The 17,640-nt window shown below is 35.9% G+C and overlaps 2 protein-coding genes across 7 annotated transcripts in view; one reads left to right on the plus strand and one right to left on the minus strand.

The window, feature by feature from the left end:
- The first annotated feature begins 4,681 nt into the window (after positions 1 to 4,681).
- Positions 4,682 to 5,935, plus strand: LOC6052409 (cyclin-dependent kinase 7). Its single transcript, XM_038265797.1, has 2 exons — positions 4,682 to 4,837; positions 4,895 to 5,935. Exons 1-2 carry the CDS (start codon positions 4,784 to 4,786, stop codon positions 5,879 to 5,881), a joined length of 1,041 nt encoding a protein of 346 aa, XP_038121725.1. The 5' UTR covers positions 4,682 to 4,783; the 3' UTR covers positions 5,882 to 5,935.
- Positions 5,936 to 14,475: 8,540 nt separating this feature from the next.
- Positions 14,476 to 17,640, minus strand: part of LOC6052405 — an 81,675-nt gene continuing 78,510 nt past the window's right edge. For all 6 annotated transcript variants that reach the window (XM_038258996.1, XM_038258991.1, XM_038258992.1 and 3 more), the window contains exons 8-10: positions 17,136 to 17,617; positions 16,892 to 17,075; positions 14,476 to 16,828 (exon numbers count right to left, since the gene is read on the minus strand). In XM_038258996.1, coding sequence (XP_038114924.1) covers positions 16,778 to 16,828; positions 16,892 to 17,075; positions 17,136 to 17,617 — 717 coding nt within the window. In that variant the 3' untranslated portion in view covers positions 14,476 to 16,777. The remainder of the gene's footprint in view (positions 16,829 to 16,891; positions 17,076 to 17,135; positions 17,618 to 17,640) is intronic.

A 17,640-nucleotide genomic window follows, 5' to 3' on the forward strand; every position in this document is an offset into this window, starting at 1 on the left:
TAAAATTCTAAAATTCTAAAATTCTAAAATTCTAAAATTTAAAATTCTAAAATTTAAAATTCTAAAATTCTAAAATTCTAAAATTCTAAAATTCTAAAATTTAAAATTCTAAAATTCTAAAATTCTAAAATTCTAAAATTCTAAAATTCTAAAATTCTAAAATTTAAAATTCTAAAATTCTAAAATTTAAAATTTAAAATTCTAAAATTTAAAATTCTAAAATTCTAAAATTCTAAAATTCTAAAATTCTAAAATTTAAAATTCTAAAATTCTAAAATTTAAAATTTAAAATTCTAAAATTCTACAATTCTAAAATTCTAAAATTCTAAAATTCTAAAATTCTAAAATTCTAAAATTCTAAAATTCTAAAATTCTAAAATTCTAAAATTCTAAAATTCTAAAATTCTAAAATTCTAAAATTCAAAAATTCAAAAATTCAAAAATTCAAAAATTCAAAAATTCAAAAATTCAAAAATTCAAAAATTCAAAAATTCAAAAATTCTAAAATTCTAAAATTCTAAAATTCTAAAATTCTAAAATTTTAAAATTCTAAAATTCTAAAATTCTTAAATTCTAAATTTCTAAAATTCTAAAATTCTAAAATTCTAAAATTCTATAATTCTAAAATTCTAAAATTCTAAAATTCTAAAATTTTAGAAATTTTAGAAATTTTTAGATTTTTTTAGAATTTTAGGATTAATTTTTTTTCTAATTTTAGAATTTTGTGATCTTAAAATTTTAGAATTAAAGATTTATAGAAATTAAGAATTTTAGTATTTCAGAATTTTAAAGTTCTAAAACTCTAAATTCTAAAAAAAAATTCAATAATTTTGAATTCTTAGGTTCTTCAATTTTTAATCTCTTAAATTTTTATGTTGTATTACACTCAGCCCTCGGTGGTTGGTCACTTTTTCGTTTGTAAAATGGGTGTCAAACTAAAAAGTGACCCCTTTCGTTTGACAACAGTTTGTATCAAACCATCGGGTTTTGAGTGTAATCTTTTAATTCTTGATATTTGTAAATTTCAAAAATATCAAACATTAAATTTCATTTTTAAATTGTTCAGATATTTTGAATTTTTACGATTAATTTAAACATTCGAACATTTTAAAATTATTTAAAGTCTTTTAAGTTCTTAGCTTCTTCGGCTTCTTCAAAGCATGGACTTTGGGGTCTTCAGAAACACATGCATTTTAATTAAAAAAAATCAAAAATATTTAAACAGGTCCAGATGGGGTTTCTTCATAAAACTTGCGTTAGTGTTGATTTTTAATTTGAAATTTAAAATGTTAGAATATTTTGTTGTCTTAAATTTGCTTTAATCTTTATTTTCTGAAAAAATAAGGTTTAATTAACTACTTTTTTAATTAATTTGTTTTCAAAATTTTACATTGAAAGTTAAACTTTTGAATATTCCATAATTAATTATTTTATGAATTTTCACAGATTTTTTGAGTATGATATCTGTCATGAGATTCCCTTTGTTTCAACAACAAAACTCTAGATATGATTTGGATATGATTATTCAGCCGAATGGCGTTATCTTTTTTCAGGTAACCAAACATATTCCAATCTGATCCTGCTAACAACCCAGCGTCTCCGTGTTGTTCCACGCAGCTTGTTGAACGGAAGCTGTAACGACCGCAAAACACCTGCTCCAGAAGTTCGTAAACCGACGTTGTCCCGTACTCCGGTGGCCATCAATCCATGGGACATAAACGGTGGCGCCGCACCCCGCCGTATCTGCGGCTAGTCGAGGAGCAATAGTCCTTCTTGATCAAGATGCTGCCCCGCACGCTGGCGTCGGCTCGAAAAGATGGCTGACAAAATCCGGACCCGGAAGACAACGCCAAAAAATTCCGGCCAAGATGCCGAGCGACGAGGAGAACTGGAAGACCAACCGGAAGACGACACCAAGATGTACGTGAAGATCCGCGACACAACAAGTATAATGAAATAATTGATTTTTACTGTGGGGAAATGTGCAAATTACATGAAAAATAAAATAAATTAAAAATAAACAATCATCTATTTTTTAACTGCAACATAACCTAAAAACCTGAAAAAACAGCACACGACAAAGGCACGACAACCTAAATAACAAAACCGTGCGACGTCGGTCGAATGTCGTACGACAATGTCGAACAATTTCGATGATCGATCGCACGACAAATACGACATTTTGGTGCAAAAACGTATGACATTCGTGCGAATGTCGCACGACATTGTCGTGCGACGTCGTACGGTTGCACGGACGACAAACGACGGACGTCCGACGGACTTTTCAGTCAGGGATGGCGAGCACGAGTAAATAGCAATTAATTTCATTTAAATCAAAACGCACAGTAAAGTTGATTTAACGCCGTTCATGGTAGAATCAACGCAATAATTTTGTTGTTATTTCCAAAAGAGTTCGACAAATTACACAGAGTAAATTCAACTCTAAATTTTGAGTTGTTTCAGTTGGTTTTGAGATTTGTTTCAACAAAAAATCGACAAGTTAAAACAACAAAATATTTTGTTGATTCAAACAGGCCTTATTTTTCTACGTGCATTTAAGGAAAAAATATTATAATTTGAATTACCAGGTCCGCAAAATGCCTAGTGCTTTACATTTTTTTCTCTATTATTTTATTTTTTTGAAAAACTGGATATATTTACGTATATTTTCGATTTTAAATTAAAAAAAAAAAACAATCTCATATAAAATTATTTATAATCAAACACCGGCTTCCAGGGCAAATACGTACAAATGTAACGAATAAATACAGCTATTAAAGCAAAAAATATTTGCATGACGTTTTGGATTACTTCGGTTGAAACAGTAACAGAACAAAACAATTTGTACTTCCAAATGTATTGCTCTAAAATCTCCTGTACCTATTTAGACTGTAGTTCTGATTTTCCCTCGGTTGGCGGTAGTAACTTGAAGATAATTTGTAAAATATGTTTTATATAAAACAATGAATTCAAAACTTATCTAAAATTTTACATTGACTGGTATCATTTTATTTATTGTCGTTGTTTGTTTTCTAGCTGTTTTAGTCATGTCATATAAAATATATATAAAATAAAAAAAATATGAAAGAATTCCAAAGTTTTTTTGAATAGGTCCTATAAACATATGGAAAACAAAAGCTTATTGGACCTTTTCAAAAAAAGAATTATGTAATTTGATTCGCAAATAAAAAAAAGGTGCAGGTGGTTATGTTACACATGACCAGTATGACAAAGAACTTTGCAAGATGGTTGTTGAAATTTTCGATTACATTGTCTGGTCCAAATTTCCCAAGATTCACTAGATTCATAATAACCATAAAGTTTGATACCCATATTGCCCCTACTCTTATGGTTCGGCAAATGTCCCCCCATCGGAACATCCCCGGGGCCTCCGGCCACTCTGGATTGTGGCCACTACTGCCGAAATGTCAAATTTCATATCCAGTAACAAAAACCATAAAGTTTGATACCCATATTGCCCCAACTCTTACGGTCCGGCAAATGTCCCCCCATCGGAACATCCCCGGGGCCTCCGGCTACTCCGGATTGTGGTCACTACTGCCGAAATGTCAAATTTCATATCCAGTATCAAAAATCATAAAGTTTGATACCCATATTGCCCCAACACTTACGGTCCGGAAAATGTACCCCCATCGGAACATCCCCGGGGCCTCCGGCCACTTCGGATTGTGGCCACTTCTGCTGAAATGTCAAATTTCATACCTAGTATCAAAATCATAAAGTTTGATACCCATATTGCCCCAACACTTACGGTCCGGAAAATGTACCCCCATCGAAAAATCCGCGGGGCCTTCGGCCACTCCAGTCCAGGTGGTTGCCAGTTCCAATGATCGACTCCCGCGACTGCCATGTCTTAGCTGGTCCTTGCCTCCAAGCCATCTGCTCCCAGACCTCCAGGCCGTCTGCTACCGGGCCACCAGGCCATCTGCTTCTGATGTGTTCTCGTCGACGTCCAGCAATAGAATAAATTTTCTGGACCGACCGAGCCGAGTTTTGTTGGCTCGTCGACGATCCGAAAATTATGAGGTGGAGTGGGGGTGATTTTAGATACATCAATCTCACGTCTCTCGATTGACTTTATTGGGAAACGTTCGTTCATCTAACCAGGGTGCACCCAAAAGAGGGGAAATTTGCCGAGAGGGGAATTCGTCACGCAACGTTTTCGCTTCGCGAAAATTTTGGATTGACACCACGTATAGAAACCTTAGGACAAAGTTCTTTGTCAAAAATGATGAATCATACTGGAATTAAAAATAGTAGTTGATATAAAATCCTAAACACCACAAAGATAAAAAAAAATCTTTTAGGCTATTTTAAAACTGTCGTCTTTGTTTAGATTGAAGTGAGGATTATAACCATTTGATATTATTAAGCTAATTCAATGATTTTAAGCTTGAAAACATAACAAATATAATGAAACATAGATTTTATTACTGATTCAAAAATTTCCCGGGATCCTGGGAATTCCCGGGATTCCAAAAATATTTTTCCCGTTTCCCGGGAAATTCAAAACCCGGGAAAATTGGACGCCCTATTTCTAACCCGGTTTTCTGTAACTGCTCGAATTTGTATTTTCTTTCACAGAGTGCCAACCAAACATCCGTCTCTCTCCCCTATAATACCGCCCAACTCTACCTACCAACAAAACAGAACTGTCAGTCGCGATGCACACTTTTGTTTACATCCCTGCCGCAGTGTTTGAAACAACGTTCTTCGCATCCGTTGAGATTTTGGTGCGCACAAGAATCTGTCCCCGTCCACGATGGAACAACGGCTGAACCGGTACGAGAAGCTCGACTTCCTCGGCGAGGGTCAGGTGAGTGGTTTGGTCACAACAATTTTTTGTTGAAATCTGTAAAGGTTTCTGTTTTAGTTCGCCACGGTCTACAAGGCGCGGGACGTGGAAACGAACGAGATTGTGGCGGTCAAGAAGATCAAGGTTGGAAACCGGGAGGAGGCCGCGGACGGGATCAACCGGACGGCGTTGCGGGAGATTAAGCTGCTGCACGAGTTGCACCATGAGAATATTATTGGGCTGCTGGACGTGTTTGGCCACAAGAGTAACGTTTCGCTGGTGTTTGACTTTATGGACACGGACATGGAGATAATCATTAAGGATTCGAAGATTGTGCTGACGCCAGCCAACGTGAAGAGTTACATGATTCAGACGTTGAAGGGTTTGGAGTATTTGCACATGCACTGGATTTTGCACCGCGATTTGAAGCCGAACAATTTGCTGCTGAGCGGGAGTGGGATTTTGAAAATTGGAGATTTTGGTTTGGCGAAGTTTTTTGGATCGCCGAACCGGATTAACACGAATCAGGTGGTGACCCGGTGGTATCGGTCCCCGGAGTTGCTGTTTGGTGCCCGGCAGTACGGTGTTGGCGTGGATATTTGGGCCGTTGGATGTATTTTGGCGGAGTTGCTTCTTCGGGTACCGTTCCTGCCGGGGGAAAGTGATCTGGACCAGCTGACGCGCATCTTTCAGGTGATGGGCACGCCAAATGAGGAAAACTGGCCTGACGTTAAGTCTCTGCCGGACTACGTCCAGTACAAGCAGTTTCCGCCGATTCCGCTGCGGGACATTTTCACCGCGGCCGGTGACGACCTGCTGGACCTCATCTACAAGCTGCTGGCGCTGTACCCGTTGAATCGGTGTTCCTGTACGGAGGCGCTCAAGATGCCGTACTTTTCCAACAAGCCGGCACCGACCGTCGGCGATAAGCTGCCGATGCCGGCCAGCTACCACGCCGGAGTCAACAAGGACGCCGCCAGCAAGGAGGACAAAGGGCCGACGCTGAAGCGCAAGCTGCCGGACAGCGTGGACGGCGGGACGCTGCCGAAGCGGTTGCAGTTTTGAGCTGACTTTTTTTTCGTTTAATTTTGTTCAATAAATTATGGTTACAAACGTGAACACACATTTTTTTTATTTGTTGAAATCAGGGCTGCGGAGTCGGGTCATATTTCAAACGACTCCTACTCCGAATCCGACTCCGGCTTTCTCAGATTAGCCGATTCCGACTCCGACTCCGGCTCCGGCTTTCAACAAATGGTTGGCTCCGACTCCGACTCCGTCTCCGGCCTGGCAACTCTAGCCGACGCTGACTCCGACTCCGACTCCGACTCCAGCTTTCAACAAATGGTTGGCTCCGACTCCGACTCCGACTCCACATATTTTTAAATGTTTCAAAAATTAGTTAACTATTATTAGTTGATTATTTTTAAAACATTGATAAATAGGATTATTTAAATACTCTCTAAGCGTCATGTTTTTCTCAAGAAAAATAAGTTAAGTAAAAGTAAAGTAAAGTAAATAAACGGAAAAAAGTTTCTAGGTTACAAGTTTTATACGTTATGGAAACAGAAATCAAAAAATATCTACAGTTTTAGAGGCATTTTGAGAAGAACAGTTTTGTAAGTAAATTTGGATTTATTTGCTTAACCTCAAATTTGAAAATATGTTTTCAAAGCTAATAAATTTAAATATTAAATTGTTATTTTTGAATGAATAACTAAAAGAAACCTAGCCTTAATGATCTATTCAGAGCCGTACCTAGGGTCCACGGCGCCCTTGGCGAAGCATCAATTTGGCGCCCCTCCAAATTTTTCATCATTTTGATATGTTTACTTAAATTTTCAGCGACTGCTTCACTGCCCATGATCGCATAAATGTCCCATATGCATTTTCATCGTTTTTTAGTTAATGATGCAGTTTGGTTCAAAATCGTGTGCTCTTTCAGAAAAGCCTATAACGTCCAGTACTTTGTTCTAGAAATCAGGAAGAAATCCAGTTTTTTCGCGAAAACTTAACACGTAGCCCTATGTGTGGGACAAACTTCAAATGCGTTTTTCTCAGCATGCTGTTTTTTCATATGGGACATTTATGCGAACATAGGCAGTTCAAAGAGTTTTAATAATATAATGGTAATTGATTGAATAAATATAACAGCTAAAAAATCCAACCACAATTTAATTCTTTGAAGAATATTCAAATTAATGTTTTATTATTTTTAAACCATTTCAATCGATTTATATCTTTCCAATACAGATAGGTTGTAACGAAAAGGTGCTTTAGGATTAATGTTGACTGAAAATAGCAGAGTGTTGTTTTATGGTTTAAACAGAATTTGATCTGACCTAGCTTAAATTTCATTGTATCAGCATTTTCCTGCATTCCTGAAAAAATAGTTTAACTGATTAGAAAATGGACTCCTTTTCAAACTTGTTTTTGGATGGATTCCTTTTGAAACTATTTTTTCAATTTATTTTGAAAACAATATTTCTCTTCTCTGTGACTGTGTTTTTGATTGATATAAAATTCCTAAAATTTGTTTTTTGAAAATTCATAGCTTCAAACAAAGGCAATTAGTTTTTACCTTTTTAACACATTGAATTTTTTTGTGTTTATTTTTCGACATCTAAAGTTTCTTAAAATTTTGTATAAAAACCATTACACTCAAATAGAGGGTGACGAGCGGGAATTCCCGGGAAATCGACCAGTTTTGGACCTCTCGAATCCCGGGAAATTTGGTCGAAGCAAAATTATATAAACAAATAAAAAAAAATGAAAATTCGAAATTTTTCAGAATGTTGGGTGTTCAATGTAAGATGTTCAAGTTCGAATGAACCAATGCTTCTCTTATCTTCTAATTCAGAAAGTGTAAATTTTAACTTATTAAAAATTCCAATAACTATAATTGGAAAAACTTAAAATAATGTGGACCCCAAAATTAACCTTAAAGCATACTTAGCAGTTAGCCACAAGAAGAAAGTCTAATTTTTTTTTATATTTTTGTTTATTATTTCTAAGAGTATAATTTTCATATCCTCTTTCAAGCATAGCAATTCTTATAATCCATTTTTTTTTATTCTTATTATTTTAATTTCGCTGTATCAAGGTAATTTCCTTTTTTGATGTCATGGAGTAATTTTGTGTTTCGCTTAAACCTAAATATTAAATTATATCTTAGAAAAAAAAACTCTGGAAATCTTTGTAAAGTCCGCCAAATGTGAACATTCGGGTTTTCCGGATCACTATTTCTTCAATGCATATTTACAGTTTTAAAAAAGAAAAAAAATATTAAAATTGTTGTTTTGAGTCGCTATTTATTATATTGTAAAAATCCCGATACTGGGAAATTATATATTAGCTATTTTGTTATTTCACAAAAATCTAATAACAAGTTCATACAACAAGTTGTATTGCAGATTCAGAAAAAAATCAAGAAGTAGATCATAGTTCCCAAAAATAATGAGGCTACTAATTAACGTTTCATTAAATAAGCATGAACAACAAATCGTAACTGAATTCATTGAAAAGAAACACATTTATAACTTTTCTTTATACATTACTAGCACTATTGGCATAGTTATAAACACTACCAGGTCCCGGGAATTCCCGGGAAATTTCCAAATTCAACTCTCGATTCCCGGGAAATTGAAAATCTCGAGAATAGTCACCCTCTACACACAAAGCTTTTAGAACCGTTTGTGTAAATGTGAAAATTTAGGCGAAATTACACTGGATAGCCCAACACACCCGGGCAGACGGTAATAACAAAATTCATGCCATTTCAATAACAAATTCTGTTAAAATAACAATAAGTGTTATGGATTCTTCCTGAGAAATTCATTTTTGCATAAAAGTTGAATAACAGTTAATGTTATCATAACAAAATTTGTTATTGGTCTGATATTGATTGAAAGCAAACACAACCTGGAAATAACATTTTTTGTTATGGAAGAATAACTCCAAATGTTATTGGGATGATCGGATTAGTTGTTAAAATAACAAAAAAAAAATAACAAAGATTTGTTCGAAGAATAACTAAAAATGTTATAAGTCTGTTATTACAATAACAGTCCAATAACAAAAAAATCATAACGGCGAATAACAAAAATTGTTATAAATAACATAAAATGTTATTGGCCTACTTTTTTCAAATATCAAAAAATGTTATTCCAAAGTTATTACCGTCTGCTCGGGCATGGAATCCATGAAATAAAAAAAAAATGTATGTGAAAGATAAGCAACTTTATCCATTCCATTAAAACATAACAAAACAAAAATTTTCAAGGAAAATGTTACTAACATTCTTCAAATTTTTGACCCTACACAGAAAAAAAATCAATTCTCGAAACCGTGAAGTCAGTTCACGATTATGAGAACCACGAAGGAATATATTCACGTTTATGGTGCAAATGCACCATACTCATGAATAAATTCGGATCTCACATTCGTGAACTTAATTCACGATTACGGAAATTGATTTTTTTTCTGTGTAGAAGCAAAATTAAGTGGAACTTTGTGTTTTCCCAAAAAATATTGCTGTTTTTGGAGTTGGAATTTTGCTTTGGTTTAAATTCTAATGGGTCCGCGATAATGGTGTTTCTGCAAATCAAAATTATACAAGAAATTGTATAATATTTTACTTTTACGACTAAAAAGTTGGTTGGCATGCCAATCTATGCAACTTTGTCGAAGACACCCAAATTTTACTTTTTCACTCTTGCTACAAGCGATTGAATACAAGCAGCAGAATATAATATATTTAGAGCAATTTATGTGCTCTTAAAAAAACCAACATTTTTATGTTGAAAAAAAACATATTTTGCTAGAAATTTAACAAAAGTCAAAGCATTTTTTGTGTTAGAAATATTCAATTTAATCACTTCAGTATTTCGAAAACGTAGGCCAATCTCAACGCACAAGTTTGCATTTAAAACGATAAAAATATCTCAAATGCCATTTTCTTTAAACTTGAAATATCTTATTCTTTTTATTTCAGATTTTCAATAGAAATGTGTAGATTTCAATTAAATAGCTGATTATATAAAAAAAAATACTTCAAAACATAAAAAAGCTTGATGGTTCCTGATGCTGGAAAAAATGGTGAAATTTAAATTGAATTTTATATACTGTAGTTGGAATATAAAATCTCTAGCTATTTCAAAGAATTGTTATAAAACCCTGAAATTTTTGCCACTTGAGCGCCCCCTTTGATAAATGAATTGAGAGAATTCAATTTTAAATTTAATTCTGGTACAATTATTGAAATAGTTGATTTTGGCGCCCCAAGTGTTATAAGCAATATTTGTAATATTCCGACCAAGATTATCGAGTTATTTTGTAGTCCTACTTTAAAATTTGGCGCCCCTTTTGTTCTGAATACTTTTCTAGGATTTTATAATGACATGACAAATTTGTATAATCATCGTTTTCGGCGCCCCCCAAGGGCTGGCGCCCTTGGCGGTCGCCAACTGCGCCAACCCCTAGGTACGGCGCTGGATCTATTGAACATTAAAATTCAATTTGCTCACTTTCAGGCTGACATTTGTAAGAAGCACAGTGACAGGCACCTTGTTTTTAAATGAAAATTTTAAACGAAACATTTTTATTTGTTTTTTTTTTTTAAGACGAACATGGACATCACGCCGTGGCTGAAGCAGATTATTATTGCAAATCAATGTATCTAAACAATTTCTTCGTGGAAAGGACGCTTAAGATGTCCTTTTCAAATATCTGTGACATGGAAAATATTTTACCCTCGAATTTTTTTTATTTATTTTAATTTTAAAATTTTATATACTAAGCTTCATGAATGATCTTACACCTCCATCAAAATATATGAAAAAAAAAAATAAAATATAATAAAAAACTAATATCCACAAGTAAATTTGTTTTCTAGGTCACAAACATTTTATTTTTTAAGGTACATTGAAGTACAATGATTATCACTTTCCTTCATATTTACGTGGGACAAACAGTTTGAGAAAATTCGTACCAGTTGATATTATTTTGATTTTGTTTTTATTTTCATAATATTTGAAAAATAAATTAAAATCCTATATTTTGTTCTACACATTTTTTTATTAGTTCATTTTTGTACTGAAGATTTGTACTTGAGATTTGTTCAACGATAATTTGCAAAGATATCAAAATAGTTTACCTAAATCAACATCAACAATCAATAATTATTTCAAAATTTGTTGCAACTTATTTTGATATTTTTTGTTAATTTCAATTATTTTAAATGCAACACTTTGATTTTCTTGTACTCAGTTATAAAAAAATGCGCATGTTGAGTTCCATGTAAGAGATTGTTATTATCGTTGATTATTTGTTACAAAAGTTAAACTGTCAGTGACTTTTTTTGATTTGCAAAAACAGTGATTACTATTTTTAATCTTTTTATGTACTTTGTAATTTTTTCCTAAAAAATGATTTAACTCAAAACTTCCAAGACATATGCTATCGAGGTGAAAGATGACTGTGTGTGTACTTTTTTCAGAAATAACTGGATGAAATTTGGTCAAATTTGAATTGAAAAGGCACATAAATATAGGCAAAAGGAAGCATTCAAGAACTGACTACATAACCAATATTTTTTATTATTATTTTTTTTAAATTATGATACTACATACTTGGCTAAGAAGTTATCATTTAGTGATTATCCAGATTTTTAAGCGAAGATGGCGTTACGAATGGTGAACGCCCGAAATGTCAAAATCGCACAGTGGTACCAACGTTACAAAAAAAAGTTTCCCATGGCATGACAGCCACACTTTTTTTCTAATGTTGTTATAAATGTGCGATTTTGACATTTCGGACGTTCACCATTCGTTACGCCATCTTCGCTTAAAGATCTGGATAGTGTAATAACACAATTGGAGCTTTTCAATCACAATAAAAAGTTTCAAAAACATAATGTCATCTGATAAATCAATTATAAATATAAGATGTTTTGTAAATCAAGCTGTTCTATAGGGAATACTGAACAATAAAAAAACATATTTTTAGTTAAATTTAAGATAACTCCGGCTCCGACTCCGACTCCGACTCCACAGCCCTGGTTGAAATCAAGTTGTGAAACAATTCGCTTATAACAAATTTCACCGACAAATTTGCGAATCCGACGCCTAGTGCAATCCAAGCGGGTGTCAAGTCCTTGAAGAGTAACCAATCGCTTGGTTACTCCATGAAACGACGAACAATGTCAAGAAAAATACAAAAATTGAAATCACAAGCCAAAATCTCAACATTTGAATGAAAAAGGGTTTTAAAATGCATTTTGCACTAGTTTAGTTGTTTTGCAATCATTAGTTTTCAAAAAATGTAAGATTTGACGAAAAGAATAATCTTAGAGAAAAAAAAACTTATTGCGATACTGTACATCGCAAATTTTCAAAAATTGTAAAGATTTTGTTAATAAACCCAAACATGCTAAAATTATTCTAAATGCAGGGAAAGGCATTTTAAATTGATTTCAACTGATTGCACTTAAATTTTTCTTGAAATTTTTAAGATCTTTGAAAAAATATTTTTTGCCCCCTGATTTTTCGGGCCGGTTCTGAAGAGGGGGTGACAAATACTTTTAAAAATATTTGTACCAATCACTGAGAAAATTCTGACAGCAAATTCTCCAGCGAACACCAACTCCATCTACCATCAGGTTCGCTGAACTAATTCTTTCTCCCACACGTGTTTTCGATATTGCGACTATGCTTCAATTTGTGATCTGCGTCGACGAAAGCGTCTGTCAGTTTATGCTGACTTCAACAATACATTGCATGTAAACCATGTAAACATTAGACGAAGCGAGAGAAGGAAGCTAGTGAAGAGAGGGAAGAGAGAAAAATCGGTTGTCAGATTGTTCGCTAGAAGCAAAAACGCCAAACAAGAAGAAGGCAACAGCGGTTAAAAGTGGTTTTCTCGCGGTACGTCAGTTCATCACTGATATAATGGAGCACTTCCATTCGAGCAGTTTTTGCTTTTTTCTACAATGTATTTCTTATGGAGCGAACTGTCAAAAACTGCTCAACTGCGGGTGCTCCAATACCGTAATCTGGGGCGAATCGGGACTACAGTCTTAATAGGGACAGCAGTGTTAAGAGCACTTAAAGCTTTTAAATTTGAAAATGGATGTACACATTTTGTTGGTCTGAGTCTGTTCTAACCGAAACCAACCAGAAAAATCAAAATATTGTGCTCCAACATGGTTAAAACTGCTGTCCCAATTCGCCCCATGTGTCTCGATTGACCTTAGTTTACGGTATTTTGAAAAATTGAGTATTTTTGAAAAAATACGGTAATTTGTGAAAATGTTGTATTTAAAAATAAACTCTAAAAAAGCATCTGAAATTTGAATTCGTTAGATATCTATATTGCAAATCATGAAAATTTTAGTATTTTCGACCAGATACGGTAATTTGTGAAATATTTAGTATTAAAAAAAAACAAATCTGGAGTTTTTTTTAAAAAAAAGGTCCAATAAACCAAATTTCCAGTTTTTGCATTTTGGGAGTTTTTGAAACCGCCTTGAGTCAGGGGTATTAAAAAACACCCAAAAAGCAAAAAATGAAAATTTGGTTTATTGGACCTTTTCAAAAAAAAGTCCAGAAATAAATTGAAAAAACATACAAAATTTCAATGGAGCACCCGCAGTCGAGCAGTTTTTGACAGTTCGCTCCATAAGAAATACATTGTAGAAAAAAGCAAAAAACTGCTCGAATGGAAGTGCTCCATTCGTTTGATACCCTTATTGCAAATTATGAAATTTGATTTTTTTCGAAATAATACGGTATTATGTATTTTTTTTACAAGAACATACAGAATTTCGCTTCGTTTGAAACCCACATTGCAAATTATAATAATGGAGCACTTCCATTCGAGCAGTTTTTGCTTTTTACTACAATTTATTTCTGATGGAGCGAACTGTCAAAAACTGCTCGACTGCGGGTGCTCCATTTGAATACTATCGAAAAATACGGTATTTTGCTAAAATTAAGCATTTTTGAGTTAAATTATATTTTTTTTTCGCTGGGCCTAAAAAGCCTTATTGTTCGGATTCACTCACGTTAAACTGACGATTGAAGATGCAGGATTATGAAACCTTTAACAAAACACGCGTAGCAATTTGAAAGATTGCTTGGTCAAGTGATGTTTTTTTTTTATTTATGAATAAACATTTTTTTAGGATTTTTGATGGATCACGTATTTTTTCAGAAACTAAACCTTCTATCAAGATATGAGCCGGCAACGTGGAGTTGAACTTGTTGTTCAGCTTTTGTGAAGTTTACGACGTCAGCTGCGAAAATTAACCTCTATATTGCCGGCTCACATCTTGCTTTTCAATTTCACAATCGAGAAATTAAAAAGAGAGATGTGAGCAGGTAATGTGGAGTAAAACATTCGCAGCTGTCATGGTTAAGGCTAGTATGCAGATCGGAAGGAAAGGGGTCAAGAAACAGCTTTACGAACAGCAGAACAAAGGAGAGGGAGCAATTTCTTGGGGCTTTTCTTCACCCTCTCTGACTTGCTTGCGCTGCCGCTGCTGCCCATTTGATTTTTTTCTTGACCGGTTCCTTCCGAAGTGCGTAATCCGCTTTAACGTCACAGTAACTTGACATATTTTTGTTGACAGGGCAAATTTCGGACCAAGTAATGCTTTATAGTTAAACTCATGATTTTCAACAAATATATTTAATGCTTTCCATGTGCTCGTCTCCGCTATTGATGCAGAAAGGAACAAAAAAAAAGTGTTGCTTTTATGAAATATTGCTTGATTCTTATTCCATCTCTCGATGAAGGTTCCCACTCTCGATGTATCTACCGGGAGCCCTGCGCAGAGATTCGAGCCGATATGCTGCTTTTGTTCATAACAAATAGTTCAATACCGTTTTGTGTGTGTATGTGTGAGTGAGTTTTTCCCCTCAATATAAATAGCATTCGCACAGTCAATCATCGCCTCACTTTCACGCAGATCACACAATCGTTTCACGCACATCATGGCAACTTTTAAAGTTGCGAAATCTTGCTTCTATTTTTTTTACAAACATGAAAATTGGTGATTTTTTTGTGAATATAGGATTGATTTATACGGTCTGACCTTACCCTAGATAACACTTTACAAGATTGAGTTTTATTCCTTTACTCGTTTTGCTGAGCAAATGTTAGATTATGCCACTTGAAAAGGCAGTTTTCAGTAGTGTTTAGTTTATTGCTTGTTCGGGAAATCTTCTTTTGGTTCAACTCAACCAACTTAAATTCGCTAATCGATAGATTCTCAGTCCTCAGTGATCGATCTTAAACTATCATTGTTCAAGCTGTCTTTTTTTTTTGCTTCTTTCAGATAAATACTTTTTTATCTTTGTGCGTGACAATTTTGTCTAGAAAAGGCTAATATTTTCAACCGCGGGAAATATCCACTTGGTAGGAAATCTCTAAACATTAATTATCACAATTTTCTATACAAGTGAAACAAATAGTAATAATGTACCTTCTCGCTTTCTTTCTCCCTTTCTCTCTTTCTCGTAATAGTAAGCTGCATTTCATATACCTTGTTTCTCCTCTCTCTAATTCAAACTAACTAGCACCACGTAAGAAACCAGATATGACACGTCCTTCCCTTCATATAAATTTCAACGATTTCCTTGCGGTTCAGATTAGAACTATTTACGCATTTTAGTGTTTATGTGCGTTTTGTAACGAAACTTTACGAAACTATATTGCAACAATTGGTGTGTCTGTAGAGTCCTAACTAATACTAACTTCAACCTTAATTAAGAAAACAATAGGAATGTTGAAGGAAAAAAGGAGAGGGGAGTAAACAACAAAAAAAAACCTAATTTATCAAATAATAGCTTCTATACGTTGGCTGGTGCAGCACGGGGGAAAAAAGATGAGTTTGTGTCGAGTGCAAAAGTACGTATTTATAATTGTAGGATAATTCTTGTAGAGAAATAGCAGGAGTGTATTCGTGTATTGCTTTTTACAAAAGGACTCTCGCGTCGTGAGTTTGTGTGTGTATTTCCTTGCGTTTGCCTGTTTCGGTTCGTTTTTACTTCTTTTTTTCTTTGTTACAATTTTTAGTCTCTATCCCACTAGAGATTAAAATCAAGTATTATGAGTTGGTTGGACTGGCACGGCTTGACGCGCGCTGCCTTTGGCTGCTTCACCCAGAGGAAAAGAGCTGTCAACGAAACGGCTTCGTTGCCACCTCCTTCCCCCCGCGGAGAAGGCCAAAGAGACACGATCAAGAAGGCCTCCGCCCGGCATTCGACTTCTTTTTTCAATCTGTGCTGCAGTTTTCGGTGGATTTAGATTTGGGTTGGTTTGCCGGTTGAAGTGTTGTTCCTGACGATGACGACTCAAACTGTTTGCAAAGTTTGCTAGAACACATTTACAGTGTAGACGCACTCTTTGGTTGTGAGATGTCAGCCGACATTTTTCGCGCAGCTGTCAAATGTCAAATTTTCTTTCGATTTGTTTCAAAACAAACGTGGTAAGTGTCGAAATCGTTCTAAATCGATCTAGTTTTGAAGAAAATTGCATTCAAACAGTTCAAATCGCCGCTCGCCAGTTCCGACTTCGTCGGCAAACCTTCGCTGAAGGTGCATTTCGTGCACACAGGGTGGAAAGCCTGGAAGAAATGTTCGAAATTTGCCGTCGAAAGGGTGTGGTTGTTGTTGTACGGAAAATTGGGGTGGTTCCAATGTCGAAGAAGCTTCATTATTTGATCTATACTTTTGCTCGCGACTGCCGTCCGTCTTCCGGACGGCAATTTGTTTTCGTTTGTTTGTCATTTTATGCTTATGCTCTTGCTTTTTTTGGTATTATTGCTGCTTGATTCTATTATGATTGCACTTGAGCCCCCCGCCGAAATCCGCGCGGATTCCGGGAAGGGCACCACCGCTGGGTGGATTTGCTGGTCGTGTTCGAATGTACTCACAATACTTGATTTTAAATGAGTCGCTCTCAGGTTTCTATTGTCGGCCCCGTCAGCTTGGTGGCGTACACGTTGGCAACCTGAAATTGTGGTGAAATTGATAAAATCTGGCTTAAGATCAGACATTTCTTCCGGAAGCTTACCCGGTAGATCAGCTCGTACTGCTCGCGCGTCCGAACGGCGCTGGCCCGTCCTCGCCGCACGTAGTACACAATGTGGGGGACGTCCACGTTCCGCGGCGGGATCTCAACGGCCCGCAGGGCCACATCGCACGCGATGATGGTTCCGGTGCGGCCGGTTCCCGGCGAACAGTGCATCGTGATTGGTCTGGAAATAAACATTTGTCAGTTTTTCAAGCGAATCTCCCCAAGTGATCCTGAAGCTCACCCCTGAGTTCGCTGCAGCGACTTGTGCTTGTCCATGGTGTTGGTCCCGTTGGTCATGATGCTGCTCGGCGGTTCCGACGCCGTCTTGCCACCGCCCACGACGTTGTTGTTCGAACTATCTACATTAAGGCTACTTACTAAACTAGAGTCCAGCTGGGAGGTCGAGTCCTCCTCGGCGATGCTGGTGATGCCGTTCATGCCCATGGCCATGCCCATGCCGAGGGTGTCCCGACCTCCGTTGCTAGTTGTGTTCGTGGTCGCCGCGGGCGTGGTCGTTTCGGCCATCTCGGCCGGTGCCAGCCGCGAGTAGCTGCGCGCCTCCAGCAGCATCGCGATGATCGAGGACTCATCGATCGGCACGCCGGTATCCGGCCACTGGTACCAGAAGTGCATGATCTCGCGCCACGTGTTGGTCTGGGTGTTGCGCAGGTGCACCGTCGAGATGGTGTACTTTTCCTTGTTTTCGCGGTTCTTCAGCGTCAGCTGCGGGATGGAATGGAAGCGTT

The sequence above is a fragment of the Culex quinquefasciatus genome, chromosome 3, assembly GCF_015732765.1.
Source record: "Culex quinquefasciatus strain JHB chromosome 3, VPISU_Cqui_1.0_pri_paternal, whole genome shotgun sequence".
Lineage (NCBI taxonomy): Eukaryota > Metazoa > Arthropoda > Insecta > Diptera > Culicidae > Culex > Culex quinquefasciatus.